The sequence below is a fragment of the Oryzias latipes genome, chromosome 4, assembly GCF_002234675.1.
Source record: "Oryzias latipes chromosome 4, ASM223467v1".
NCBI lineage: Eukaryota > Metazoa > Chordata > Actinopteri > Beloniformes > Adrianichthyidae > Oryzias > Oryzias latipes.
Genome location: NC_019862.2, coordinates 883,952 through 896,106, shown reverse-complemented (window position 1 = coordinate 896,106; position 12,155 = coordinate 883,952). Strand labels below are relative to the sequence as shown.

At 41.9% G+C, this 12,155-nt stretch overlaps 1 protein-coding gene across 1 annotated transcript in view; it reads right to left on the bottom strand.

The window, feature by feature from the left end:
* Positions 1 to 12,155, bottom strand: part of scfd2 (sec1 family domain containing 2) — a 124,508-nt gene that overhangs the window by 19,421 nt on the left and 92,932 nt on the right. Inside the window, exon 6 of the mRNA XM_004067569.4 lies at positions 7,214 to 7,359. Within this exon, the coding sequence (XP_004067617.1) occupies positions 7,214 to 7,359 (146 nt within the window). The remainder of the gene's footprint in view (positions 1 to 7,213; positions 7,360 to 12,155) is intronic.

Sequence of the window (12,155 nt, the reverse complement as noted above, 5' to 3'; positions counted from 1 at the left end):
AAGCGGCTAAAATGACCTTCCTCCGTAGGGTGGCTGGGCGCTCCCTTAGAGAAAGGGTAAGAAGCTCTGTCACCCACAGAGAGCTCTGAGTAGAACCGCTTCTCCTCCACATCGAAAGGAGCCAGTTGAGGTGGCTCGGGTATCTAGTCCGGATGCCTCCTTGACGCCTCCTTGGAGGGGTGTTCCGGGCATGTCCCACTGGGTGGAGGCCCTGGGGAAGACCCAGGACACGCTGGAGAGACTACGTCTTTCGGCTGGCCTGGGAACGCCTCGGGGTCCCCCAAAGGAGCTGGAGGAAGTGGCCGGGGCGAAGGAAGTCTGGGCATCACAGCTTAGACTGTTGCCCCCGCGACCCGGTCCCGGATAAGCGGAGGAAGATGAATGGATGTTTATGTTTTTATGTTTTAAATATTAAAGCGCTTCAAGTTGTGCCAGGCACAACTTGATATCAAATGCTTTGATTTGATATTAACTCTCATGTTTACTGCTTTGGTTAAAATATAGAAAAAAAAGTCTACGTTTTCCTCTGCAATCTGCCTCTGGTGGTCATTTTAAGTAATGCGAAATTTGATACTGGTTTGTGTCACAACCACAACTGAAGGTGAGGACTTTGGAATAATACAATATTTCTTGGAATCCTACTGCAAATAAACGTAAGTCATCATTAAACTGATCATTTCTTCATAAAAGGTTCTTTTTATTTTACCACCATCTTTTTCATCACAGGTTTTTTATGTAACTGTGTCCATCTCTTTGTTTTTCTGGCACATGCAAGAACCAACGCCCTGCTATCGTCTGTGTTCAGTACAGATAATCAATCTCCAGCTGTTAGAGGCTGGATCGCTCATAAATTTGGATTTTTCTCTGAATTTCTAACGTTCATTTGCATTTATAATGCTGCTCTAAGAGCAGCAAGCAGCCAAAGAACTGTTGCTGTTCGATGTTTTGATTGAATATGATTCCAGTAAGCATAGCTGGAGCCAAGGCATATCCTGCAACGTGTCTGCTCATCAGACTTTCAAATCTTTTCTGTTTACATTTCTCGCCACACTAATTTGAGAGAAATGAGCCTGCTCAACACAAAGAACAGCATACAAACAAAGCAAATAAGAAAATCAAACAAAAGCAGTCAAAGAACAATATCTTTTGCGTGATTTAAGGAGCAGCATGGAGGTCCTGGGGGCTCAGAGCTCAGAACACGATTGGATGAAAATATATGATCTCACTGTCTGTCTGCACAGACGAACCAGTTCCCATTTCAGGGTTTATGGAGAACAAAATCTAAAAAATTACATAACGGGCAGAGGTTGGACTAGGGTGAGTGGTTCCCATTTATCGTAATTAAAGTCATTCCCCCCAGATCTGCTTTACTGAGAAAAAGTTAGAGAACAAAATGACACCACAGTAATATTTACCTCCTTCAACAGCAAACATGATACAAAACAGAACAAGGCTATAGTGTTCAAAATGTTTTAAACTTCTATCCTAGTGAAAGAAGAAGACCGTGACCAACAGCAGCCCAAGCTCTCCAATGACCCCACTCCAATGAAAATGGTGCTTTTGGTGTTTTTATATGTGTTTGTGTTTTTTTTTCTGATGATGGAGGACATAAACAAATAAAATTAATATTAAAATTGCATTTCTGAGTATTTCTTTACCCAAATCGTTGTTAAACAAGAACAAGGGAAAAAAGCCCATAAAGATTGTATTTGTTTATAGAAAATCCGTTAGTGGGTACAAGCTTCTTGCTCTACCCCATTCTGATCATCCACCTGCAGACAAATACAGCGGTGGACAAAATAGTTGGTACCCCTCAGTTAAAGAAAATAAGTCCACAATGCTCACTGAAATGACTTGAAACCTTCAAAAGTAACAATACATTAAAATTGTGATTGATTGAAAATTAAATAATCAAAATTAGCCAACATTTTTAAGCTAAATTAAGCTAAAAAAATTAGTGTTTGAAATTTTCTTTAACTCTAATAAACTTTATTATTTTTAGCTTCAAATTTTCTCTTTTTAATTTTTAAAACTCAAAATTTCAGTTCAGAGTAAAATGTGCTGACTGAAAAGTAAAAGTGATCAAACAGAGAAAATGACTCCAAGCCATGTTGTTGTCATATTTGTGTTAGGGTTTGGTCTGTAACAACAATATCCAGTGTTGAGACGTACTTTTTCTTTTTTAGCCGTGTAATCTCTGTTGTTGAGAAAAACAGAAAATCGTGTGATCGCTGGGGTATCCGCTGTTTAAATGCCTCGTACAGTTGTAAAGAAGGCAAACCTCCCTGGAAATGCTACAGAGAGCTGATCCTATTGTATATGTTTATCAATATTTATCTGATTTATCTTTTTGGGCAGAGCAGCGTGCTGCTGGCTCAAAATGCTGCATGTTGAAGGCTGCATTTACACTGCAGGTCTTGATGCCCAAATACGATTTTCTGACTATATCCGATTTTTTTGACGACCCGCTTAAATCATCTTTTAAAAGTGACCTGTATCCGATTTTTGCATTTACACTATACAATGCTGAAACTATCAACTATTCCACCTTCCGCGGACCTCCTTCGGACTTTTGTGTGACTGCGGTTGTCATGGAGGTAACGCAGCGACGAAGGAGGGAGGCGTTGCCTTGGGCGCTCCAGGTTTAGGCAGGCGCACGAGAGGGGATGCGCAGGAGAGGGAGAAGGAGGGCTGCTCGGCCGGCTTATGTGCTCCTGCTGAGTTTTGAATGAGGAAGTGTTTGCAGACGTTGTGCTGTACTAACAGTTTGATCCAAGCAAAGAAATAAACGGCTTCTAGCCTGTTCCAGAGCAACGGTGTCCCACTTCATTACTTACCGTTTGTGTCCCGACCGGGACCGGACCAGAAATAACGTAACCTGAGGCTGAAAGGTAACACGCTGACGGGGCTCCAGCTGTCATCGAACAGCAAAATCAGCACAAAAGCACCTTAATAAGTCATGTGATCTCAGTTGGTGGTGTCCTGAGTTGATGTCACTGACGTACGACTCGCATTTACTGGGGAATATCCGATTTGTCTGCTTACATGCCACACGCAAATGCACGTATCTGATTCTTAATATCCGATTTATTTTCACATGTGAATGAGGCCTGAATCCGGTCTGAGAAAATTGGAATCCATGCGTTTTTTCCTGCTTACACGTTCACCGGTCATATCCGATCTGTGCCACATGAGAGGAAAAAATCGGAATTGGGTCACTTGAACCATGCAGTGGAAATGGGGCCGAAGTGGGTGTTGAAGTGCTGATGTTTGAAGCGGCTTATTCAAAGATTTGAACAGTTACAATTGAAAATTACATTTGAATGAGCTGTAAAGGATGAATATGTGTCTATTGTGGCCACTTTGTTAACAAAGACCACTTGAACAGTTAGTGTTTTAATATTCTGGTAGCCATTATCCAAGTTTCCACTGTCAGTAAAAGCACCGAGCTGGAAGCTTCCAGCATCATCATTCTGATTGGTCCTTCTGCTAAGCCCCGCCGCCACACGCCAAAAAGGGGCCAAAGTTTCAAATTTGAAACTTTCAGATTTTAAACCAAAAAAAAAAAGTTTAAAGATTTGTAAACTGAAATAACATTTTAAAAACTGAAATTTAGAGTTTTGAAAGTTAGGTCTTTATTAGAATTGCAGAAAGTTACATTTTTTTAGCTTAACACCCATATTTTAACTTGAATTTTTCAAGTAGTTTTATTAGGGTTTTACATTTTTTTGGCCCTAATTTGATTCAATATTTTATTCTAAATAATATCCATGTGTATGATTTTTGATTTATGTTTTTTTAAGTTATTTTGGCGAGCTATTTTCCTACCTGGAAATGAGACGACTCGATCTGTGATACAGCGGCTTTGAGAAGCCCCTGGCTGCAGTCTGCAGACCGAGGCGTGCTTCAACGTGGGCGGAGTTAAATGCATTAGGCACACCCACTGTATGTGATTTGTCATCACTGTAAAGGTTGACATTCAAAAATACTAAGTGTCTCTGATGGAATTGTTTGCAGACTCTAAATTCTCTTTTCATATTGCTTGATGGTAATAATCATTACAGTGCCGTGGTGCAGCGGTAGGACGGTCGACCCATGATCGTACGATTGCAGGTTTGATTCCCACCTTGCACGCCCATTTGTCGAAGTGTCCTTGGGCAAGACACTGAACCCCACCTTGCCTCTGGTGGGAGGTTGGCGCCAGTGTTTGGCAGCGGAGTGTGTGAATGTGTGTGTGCATGGGTGAATGGGTTTGTGACTGTAAAGCGCTTTGGGCCTTTGAAATAGCGTAGAAAGAGCTATATAAGTATACGCCATTAACCACTTACCATATTATAAATAAATAAATTCAAGTAAAGTTAGTCCGGATTTTGCTTCTTTTTCCAGTGTCACTCATTTCTGTATGTTATTGTGTTGATGTCGTCTCTTCTAGTCTTCTTGTTGCATCTGGCGATCTGTTCCATTCACGCTGCGCTGCTTCACGTGGAACGAGCTTTCGCTACCCTACCCCCCTGCTCAGCACAAACATGTATTGTCAAATAATGAGCGGCTTGAAGAGAAAAACAAGTACGAAAGAGTGAAGGACAGTTAAAAAACGGTTCCCATGAAGAAGCCGGATTTGTCGTTTGCTTTAAAGAGCCTAGCAATCGGTCATCGCAGCAGCCGTATCCACAATCGTGCGGTCTAGTTCATATTAATGTTGTTTGGATTTGCCTGCGACTATCCACGAGAACTGTGATGAACTTGTGAGCGGCGTTTATACTTTTCAAACAACAGGATCGTCTGCTAGGTCTAAATAGAAATCACAGGCATTCTCGAAACCGCAAAGCTACCACCAAGCAACGTAACCAAAAAAGAAATGGCAGCCATCTACAATTTAAAACACAATAGAGAAATCACAATTTCACCAGCCGATAAGACAGAACCACAGTCATGATGGACACAGAACAGTACGAAAAACCAATGAAAGAGATGCTTCGAGACCAGAATACCCATGAAAGACCCCACAGAAGCAAGAAGAAAAAACTCAAGACTATACTAAAACAGCGCCAGGAAGAAAAGAAAATAGATCAACAAACGTACAACCACCTCATACCAACAGCCAGTATTATCCCCATACTATGGCACACCAAAAATACATAAACCTGGAGCACCACTATTGCCCCTCAGAGACAGCATTGGATCAGTAACATACAACTTATCCAAATTCATTGCCGACTTATTGAAACCCCTCCTAGGAAACACAGACCACCATTGTGAGAATGCAAAACAGCTAGAAGAACCATCCATCCATCCACTTTAGAAGAACATAAACACTCCCCTGAGCACAGGTGGTAGCTCACCTTTGCACTAATAGTTTGCGTGATTGAATGAAATATTTCACACTAGATGGTTTGAAGGCACAAGTATGCGTGTCTGAACATTAATTGTATTGTGTACATGTTATCATGTGAACGTTTTTGGTATGTTTATAACATTTGAGTGTGTGTGTGGACAGGCCCCGCCCTTATAGACTTGGATTACACCTGAACCTCACTGTAATGATTATAATTATCAACCAACTTGTTGCTTTATGCTGCTCCATGGTTTTACCCCCCCCCCCCCCCCCCCCCCCCACCTCTATAATCACCTTCCTATCCCCCTCTCTCTAACATCCCTCTCTCTTCTTCCCTTCTTTTCTTTTCCGTCCGGTCCAACACAAAAGATTTTCAAATATGATTAAAATAAATAAAGTTTGGCCTCGATTACAAAAGGGGTTTATTCAGACATACCTCTGGTTTGTCAGAAGATTCATAACCCCTGTTGTTAAAGTAAAAGACAGCCCATGAAATGAAGGGATTGTGTTTAAAAAATGCTTTAGTTTTTCACATTTTTATGCAATCTTTTTGTTCAACCCATGGAATAAAAGCTGAAAGTCTGCACTTCAATTGCATCTGAGTTGTTTTAAATTCACTGTGGAGGCCTTCAGCTCTCATCTGTTTGCTCAGCTGTTGGACAGGAGAAGTAAAACTTAAAAAAATTCTGAAGAAACGTACAAATCACATGGTAAATGATTTCGCACAACTACTCAGCTTGATCACTACATCCACCTATTTTCATTTCCGAAACGCCATCTATAGACAAGGAAGGCTTTCCCATGGAGGACCCACTGTCAGCCACAATGTGCAGCTACTTCATGGAAGATCTGGAGAAAAAAAGCAATAACATCTTCACCAGACACTGCCGTCCAACCCTATGAAAACGCTATCTAGATGACATTCTGGAAAAATACGTGGATATATGACGAGTTGGGAGTATGTATTGGCTACAACGACAAGAGCGGCATCATTTAAAGTAGAGGCACCCATCGTATTAGTTTTGCGTCTAGTTCGGATCTGGATCCAGGCCTGCATGACCCAGCGTCTGGGTCTGGATCTGGACCGCAGTCCGCTAGTTAGTGACCCCTGGTATTGGCCCTTTAAGAAAAATGATAATTTGTTGTTAATTTGCTGTATCAGATCCCATTTTTTGTGCTGAGGAAGAAAAGGGGTTTCCAAAAATACCATTAAGCAGCAAAGTCTCACATACCCACATTTCCTCTCCACTTTGAAACGCTTTTTTGGTGCCACTTTAGGACCACCCCTTCTTTGAGTGACTGCTCTGCTTTTTTCAGTGATACATAATTGAGGGAAATTCTGTTGTTGTTTCATTGTAATTTTAGAGTAAAGATGATGTGAGGAGAATAAGCCCATTTTAAATTTCTTCACAGCAAGAAGGCCCTGCTTTAAATCCCGGCTGGGTCCTTTCTGTGTGGAGTTTGGATGTTCTCCCTGAGTGGGTTTTCTCCAGGTACTCTGGCTTCCTTCCATAATTCAAAAACATCCTTCATAGGTTAACTGGTGACTTTAAAGTCTTCCAAGGTGTGCATGTGTGAGTGTGTGTGGGAGTTACTGTGCCTTTTGACAGACTGGTGACTTGTCCGGTGTGTACTTCGCCTTCACCCAATAGGCCTCGGCAGACCCATTATAGATACGAATAAATTCATCACAAATCAAACGATGTACTTTGCTGGATTTGTTTTTACATTCTGTCTCTCACAGATGTAGTGTATCAATGAATCAAAGATTGACAAATACTTTTTTTGACCCATCGCGTTTTCTATTTAACTTATCCAAAAATCAGAATATAGTGGGTTATCAGAAGACAATGAACAAACATAATTTGTGTCTCTAACCTGGTGGACTCCATCACTGGCAGTGTAGACAGAGCGCAGCTGCTTAAGGTGGTCTCTGGTATGACTCAAACTTCTCAGGGTTTCAAACATGTCCTCCACAGCAGAGTGAGCTCTTTCTGTGGTCAGTTCCTCAGCATTTGAACAGCCTAGAAAAGGAAACACCAAACTTTTAGTCGTTTTTTTTTAAATATCTAAAATGAAGTTAGATGCTCCACACACAGACACACAACTGTTTTGAGATTTTTCATAACATTCTTCATCAGAAATATCAAGTAAAACAGAATATATCAGCATAAATCTGTTTAACTTTATGCTTTCTTACTCAATTTATGTAATAAATTGTGTTCATTTGGATTTTTTGATCAAGAGTTCTTTACTTTTTTTAGTAGAAAAGCATTCAAGATTTTTCATTCAGTCTTTGTTTGATAGTTCACAGGTCCTTCAGGTTTTAATCTATAGAAGAAAAACACAGACAGGCTGACTGAATGTCTGCAGGCCGGTGCAGGGGATCAAACTCACTAAATGCTGCTTCAGGGCTGAGAGCACAAAGGGGAACACATGGAAACCAAAACAGCTGGATAAAATGTGGAGCGCTGCTTTTTGTGGGTCATTTTCTGCTCTAGGTGTGCACTGAAACCATTTAGCAAAAGAAATGTGGAGGGAGGGAACAAGAAAGGCTTTGTCTGGCCAGGAATACTGCAGTGGGAGAGAGTTGCTGTGAAGGAAGGAGAAGGAGAGAGTTGCTGTGAAACGAAACCAAGATGACACTGCAACGTGAGGTGGAGGAGACTCCGAGAAAGTTGGGGGAGGACAGTGAAGTAAGAGGTGAGGGGGTCAGACATGAGCTTATACAGCAGAATGAGCAGAGTTGCTCTATTGGCCCATTTTGATTCTGCCTTTTTCATTGGAAGACCAGCAGTGTGTTGCTGTAGGAGTAACCGCAAACACGAAAACTGAAACAGCACAAAACAAACACAAACAAGCCTGCAGGCCAACTGTAACACATCAAAGCAAAGCTGCTTTTAAGTCAACAGTCTGATTCAGTGACAGACTGGCTCACACATACAGTCAGAACAGGTCTTAGCCAGGGGAGGGTAGCTGTGTGGAGTACAGTAAGCAGAACACGCTGTAGAACCATGCTAAGATCAAAGGAACCATTCACCGTGTTCTGGCATATTTCCACTGACTGAAACCTAAAGCTCCTGCTTCCTGTCAGACCTGAGCTCCGTTTGGGTCTTTGTGGAGGATTATGGTAGTTCAAGCTGGGACAATCAGGAAGCAATTTACAGTACATGACCAAAACACTAAGATATGGAAGAATTTAAAGAGAAACTAGACAAATACAATTTCTCAGCTCGGTGTTTGCCATGAGACTGGGAGGTGGTGGGCTCAAGTCCATGGTAGGATCACATCAAACACTGTAAAAAGATGGGATCCAAAAATGAAAAATCTGTACGAGACGCCAACATCTCACCTTCATGATCCGTACTTACCGCTCTGTGTAGCACAACCTTTAACTCGGATCATTGCCGTAGAAAGATTTGCGCGGTTTCACACTACGGGCTTGCAGAGCAGTCGACAACCTTGTTTTTTCAGACAGGTTTGTCCATTTCTTGCTTGCAGACAGCCTGTATCCGCCCATAAGGGCAGATGTGACAAAGGTCTACCCGCTGATACCAAGGTCATTTGAACCAACTTTTTCTTGTGTGGTTGTTTTATTTCAAACATCTTAAGGACTTTTCCAGAGTGAGCAGCACACTCAGTGTTGTGCTGCAGATTTAGGTTTGGACTTTTAGGCCTTTCTTTATTGGATCCAGTCAGAAGAGAACATCCTGATTAGATCCCTGTCTTGCAGCAGAACCAAAGTGTGCTTTGGCTTCAGGTCACAAACTGACATTCTTTTTCACTAGTTTCTGGCAGTGCCCAAAATATCTGGTTACATCAGACACACCATGTTAGATCCTAAAGCTGGACACAGCCCCTCAACCATCACATCACCACTAAATGAACACTTCTTTATTAAAACACTGCGTTTGTGTGACTGCAAATGTCTCATCAGTCCATTAGTAGTTGTCCAAATGCTTTGAGGAAAATCCAGATGCTTTTGTCAAATGTGGGACGATTCTTTGTGCCATTTCTTTCTTTCTTATTTCCTTGCAATTTTCCATGGTTTGTATTTTCCAACAGTCTCACCAACTCTGATCTCAAGTGAATCAAGTGAGGCCTGCACTTTTTTGTTTTTTGTTGACCTCCTGGATCTTCAACACTTTCTCAGCATTTGTTTGTCGTGAGAAGGTTCTCCACTTTTTCCTTTTGTGAATAATAGCTCTGTCTGTCTATTTCAGAGTCTCCTCTGATGGGACATATAAAAATAAAATTGATAATTAAAAAAGAACAACAAGCAATAAATCATTTGGAACGTTTTTTCTTGGGTTACTTTTTAAATGTGTTGGTCTGAAATGTTTAGGTTGGACAAATGTGAGAAAGAAAATTCTATCTTTAGTGGAGGTTACTGTTGGTGTACAAATAACTGAATAGAATTCATCTGGAACGTTTCTTCTGGTCATTCGCTTGAAACTTCTCAAACGAACTGCTCATGTTGTCAGTGTCTTGCAACAGAGATGATTGACTTTGTTTTTAGAGATGAGTGATTTCTTTGTGAACAGAGACTGTGGGGACAGAGAAGAACAAACTGAAGATTGATAAATCATGAACAAATCAGAGACTTTCTCCTGAGTGCAATAACAGACTATTTAGATACAGTTTTAAAGCTTAAGTATTTCCAAAGAATATGCAGTTTTCAAAAACTGAAATGAAGGGGAGCCACAAGAATGGATCAAAATAAGGAAGCTGAGTGGTGGACACAGAGCTGGAACCTTGAAGGTATGAAGTGGAGACTTCTAGATTTAGATGGCATGTTTCTGTAGGATTAAAGGAACTTTTGGAACACAAAGTCTTGGACATGTGGACCCAAACCTAGGACAAGAACTGCTGTTCTGAGAAGCAGCTCAAGTAACCAGAGTCTTCTCTTCCTCAAAGAGCACACATGCCTTCAACATAAGCTGAGGAGAGTTAAGCTCTAACTCCATTCTTATATAACTGCCAAAGAACTCAAAGTTGTTAGAGAGTAATCTTTGAATTCTGCAGATAGAACGTAACACAGAACATGTGGTGGAAATTTGACCCGGGTCTGTGGAACAGAAACTGATGAAGTGCGAGAACATCAACAGCGTACTCCTCACGCAAACTGTCATAAAGCTGAAAAGGAAACTAAAGTGTATTTGGTCTGTTTCATTTGGCCCATGATACAGTAAATGTGGAAGACGTCAACGGCGGCATATATCAGGTAATATTCACTGAGCAGCTTGACTTTATCATGGCTCGGTCTCTGTTTTCCCCCCATTTCTGATGGTTCTCCCCTGTTCCTCTATAGATGATATCAGGTTAAGCTTGGCAAGTCTTTGTTTGGAGTCTATCTCGGCAGGAATGTGACATGTCTGGCTCGCTCTCTCATGCGTCTCAGACTGAAAGGTAAAGGCTTGAGAAATAAAGCAGGACTGAGTCAGATGTGGATCTTTTCGTGCAGATACCCGCAGATGAGCAATGCAAACAAAAAATATTAGAACTAAGCATTCATACAGTGAAAGGTACCAAAATGAAAGAAACTGCAGCTCCGTGTCCCGCTTTGGATGGAGTGAATGGGTAAAAGTGTGTGTACTGCTTAGCACAGGGCGAGGGGTGAGATGGGAGGGGCTGCTGTATTCAGCAGTTGCGTGACTGCTGCTGCAGAGCTAGATGACTTGTGGCCTAACTACACAGTGGAGGTCCAGGACGAGGTGTGGTGGGGTTGTGGCGGCGAGCGGCTGGATGCAGGTCTGCAGTAGGATGTTGATCATGGCATCAAAAAGAGAGAGGGAACAGGACGAGGTGTTGATCCGCTAACATCCAGTCTGGCTGTGAGAGCGGGAACACCTGCGTTTGCATTCATGTCACGAGGCGTCGCCATGCTTCGCACCACTGTAGCGCCAGAAAGCCCTCGTGTTTCTCACTCAAATATGTGGGCATGTTCCGGTTTGCCCAAATGTTCAAGCATGATTTTCCTTTCAGATTAACTGATGGTTCAGTCATTTGCACAGCCCTTTCCTGAAAGGTTTATCCTGCCACGCATTTCCTTTCCAAAAGACTTGAGTACAGCAATCAGCATCAGGTAATGGCCGTGGACTGACTCAGCACCACAGTCTGCTGCTGAGAGCCAGAAAGGTTAGGAACAAAGAAAACCATGTTTACTCATATTACAATGAGCAACACCAGCGCTGGGAGCAAGCAGCTGATGGAGGGTCCTTTAATGGACCCAACAGAGCTGGAGGTGAGCAACACCCTCTTCATGAGGTTTGAACCGATCTAGTGACGCTCTGATGGTGGAGAGCACCAACCAGAGGAATGCATCACTAATGAACCGAGCTGAGGAGAGACCGAGAAAGAAAGGAAAAAATAATGGCAAACATGAAGATGAAAAGTGACTAATGCAGGTTGTTTTAAGGCCAACAAGGATTCAAGAGTTTCTAGGACACATTACACTTAGACCATGACTTTTATGACAAGCTTTTAATCAAAAAAACTGTTGAATGGAATGTTTGGAATGTATGTATTAAGTAAGGGTTAATGGCCGACGAAGTGTGCGGTTATTATTTTTTAATGCACGCCGTGGAAGCCTTCGCGGAGGCCACCGCTGCAGTCAAGTTTCGGCGATATATATAAGCTTGAATAAAGCATCAGTTCAGAGAGCAAGTTCTCCTCTTACCGCTTGTTTTTGTCCAGATGATGAAGCAAAAGGTTGTTTTAAAGAAGCCGGCGCAGTGATACAAAACATTTAAGCTAGGTGACCGAACTTCTTTTTTCACCGTGCGGTTATCAGGTTTTAATGCATACCCAGCAGCCAATC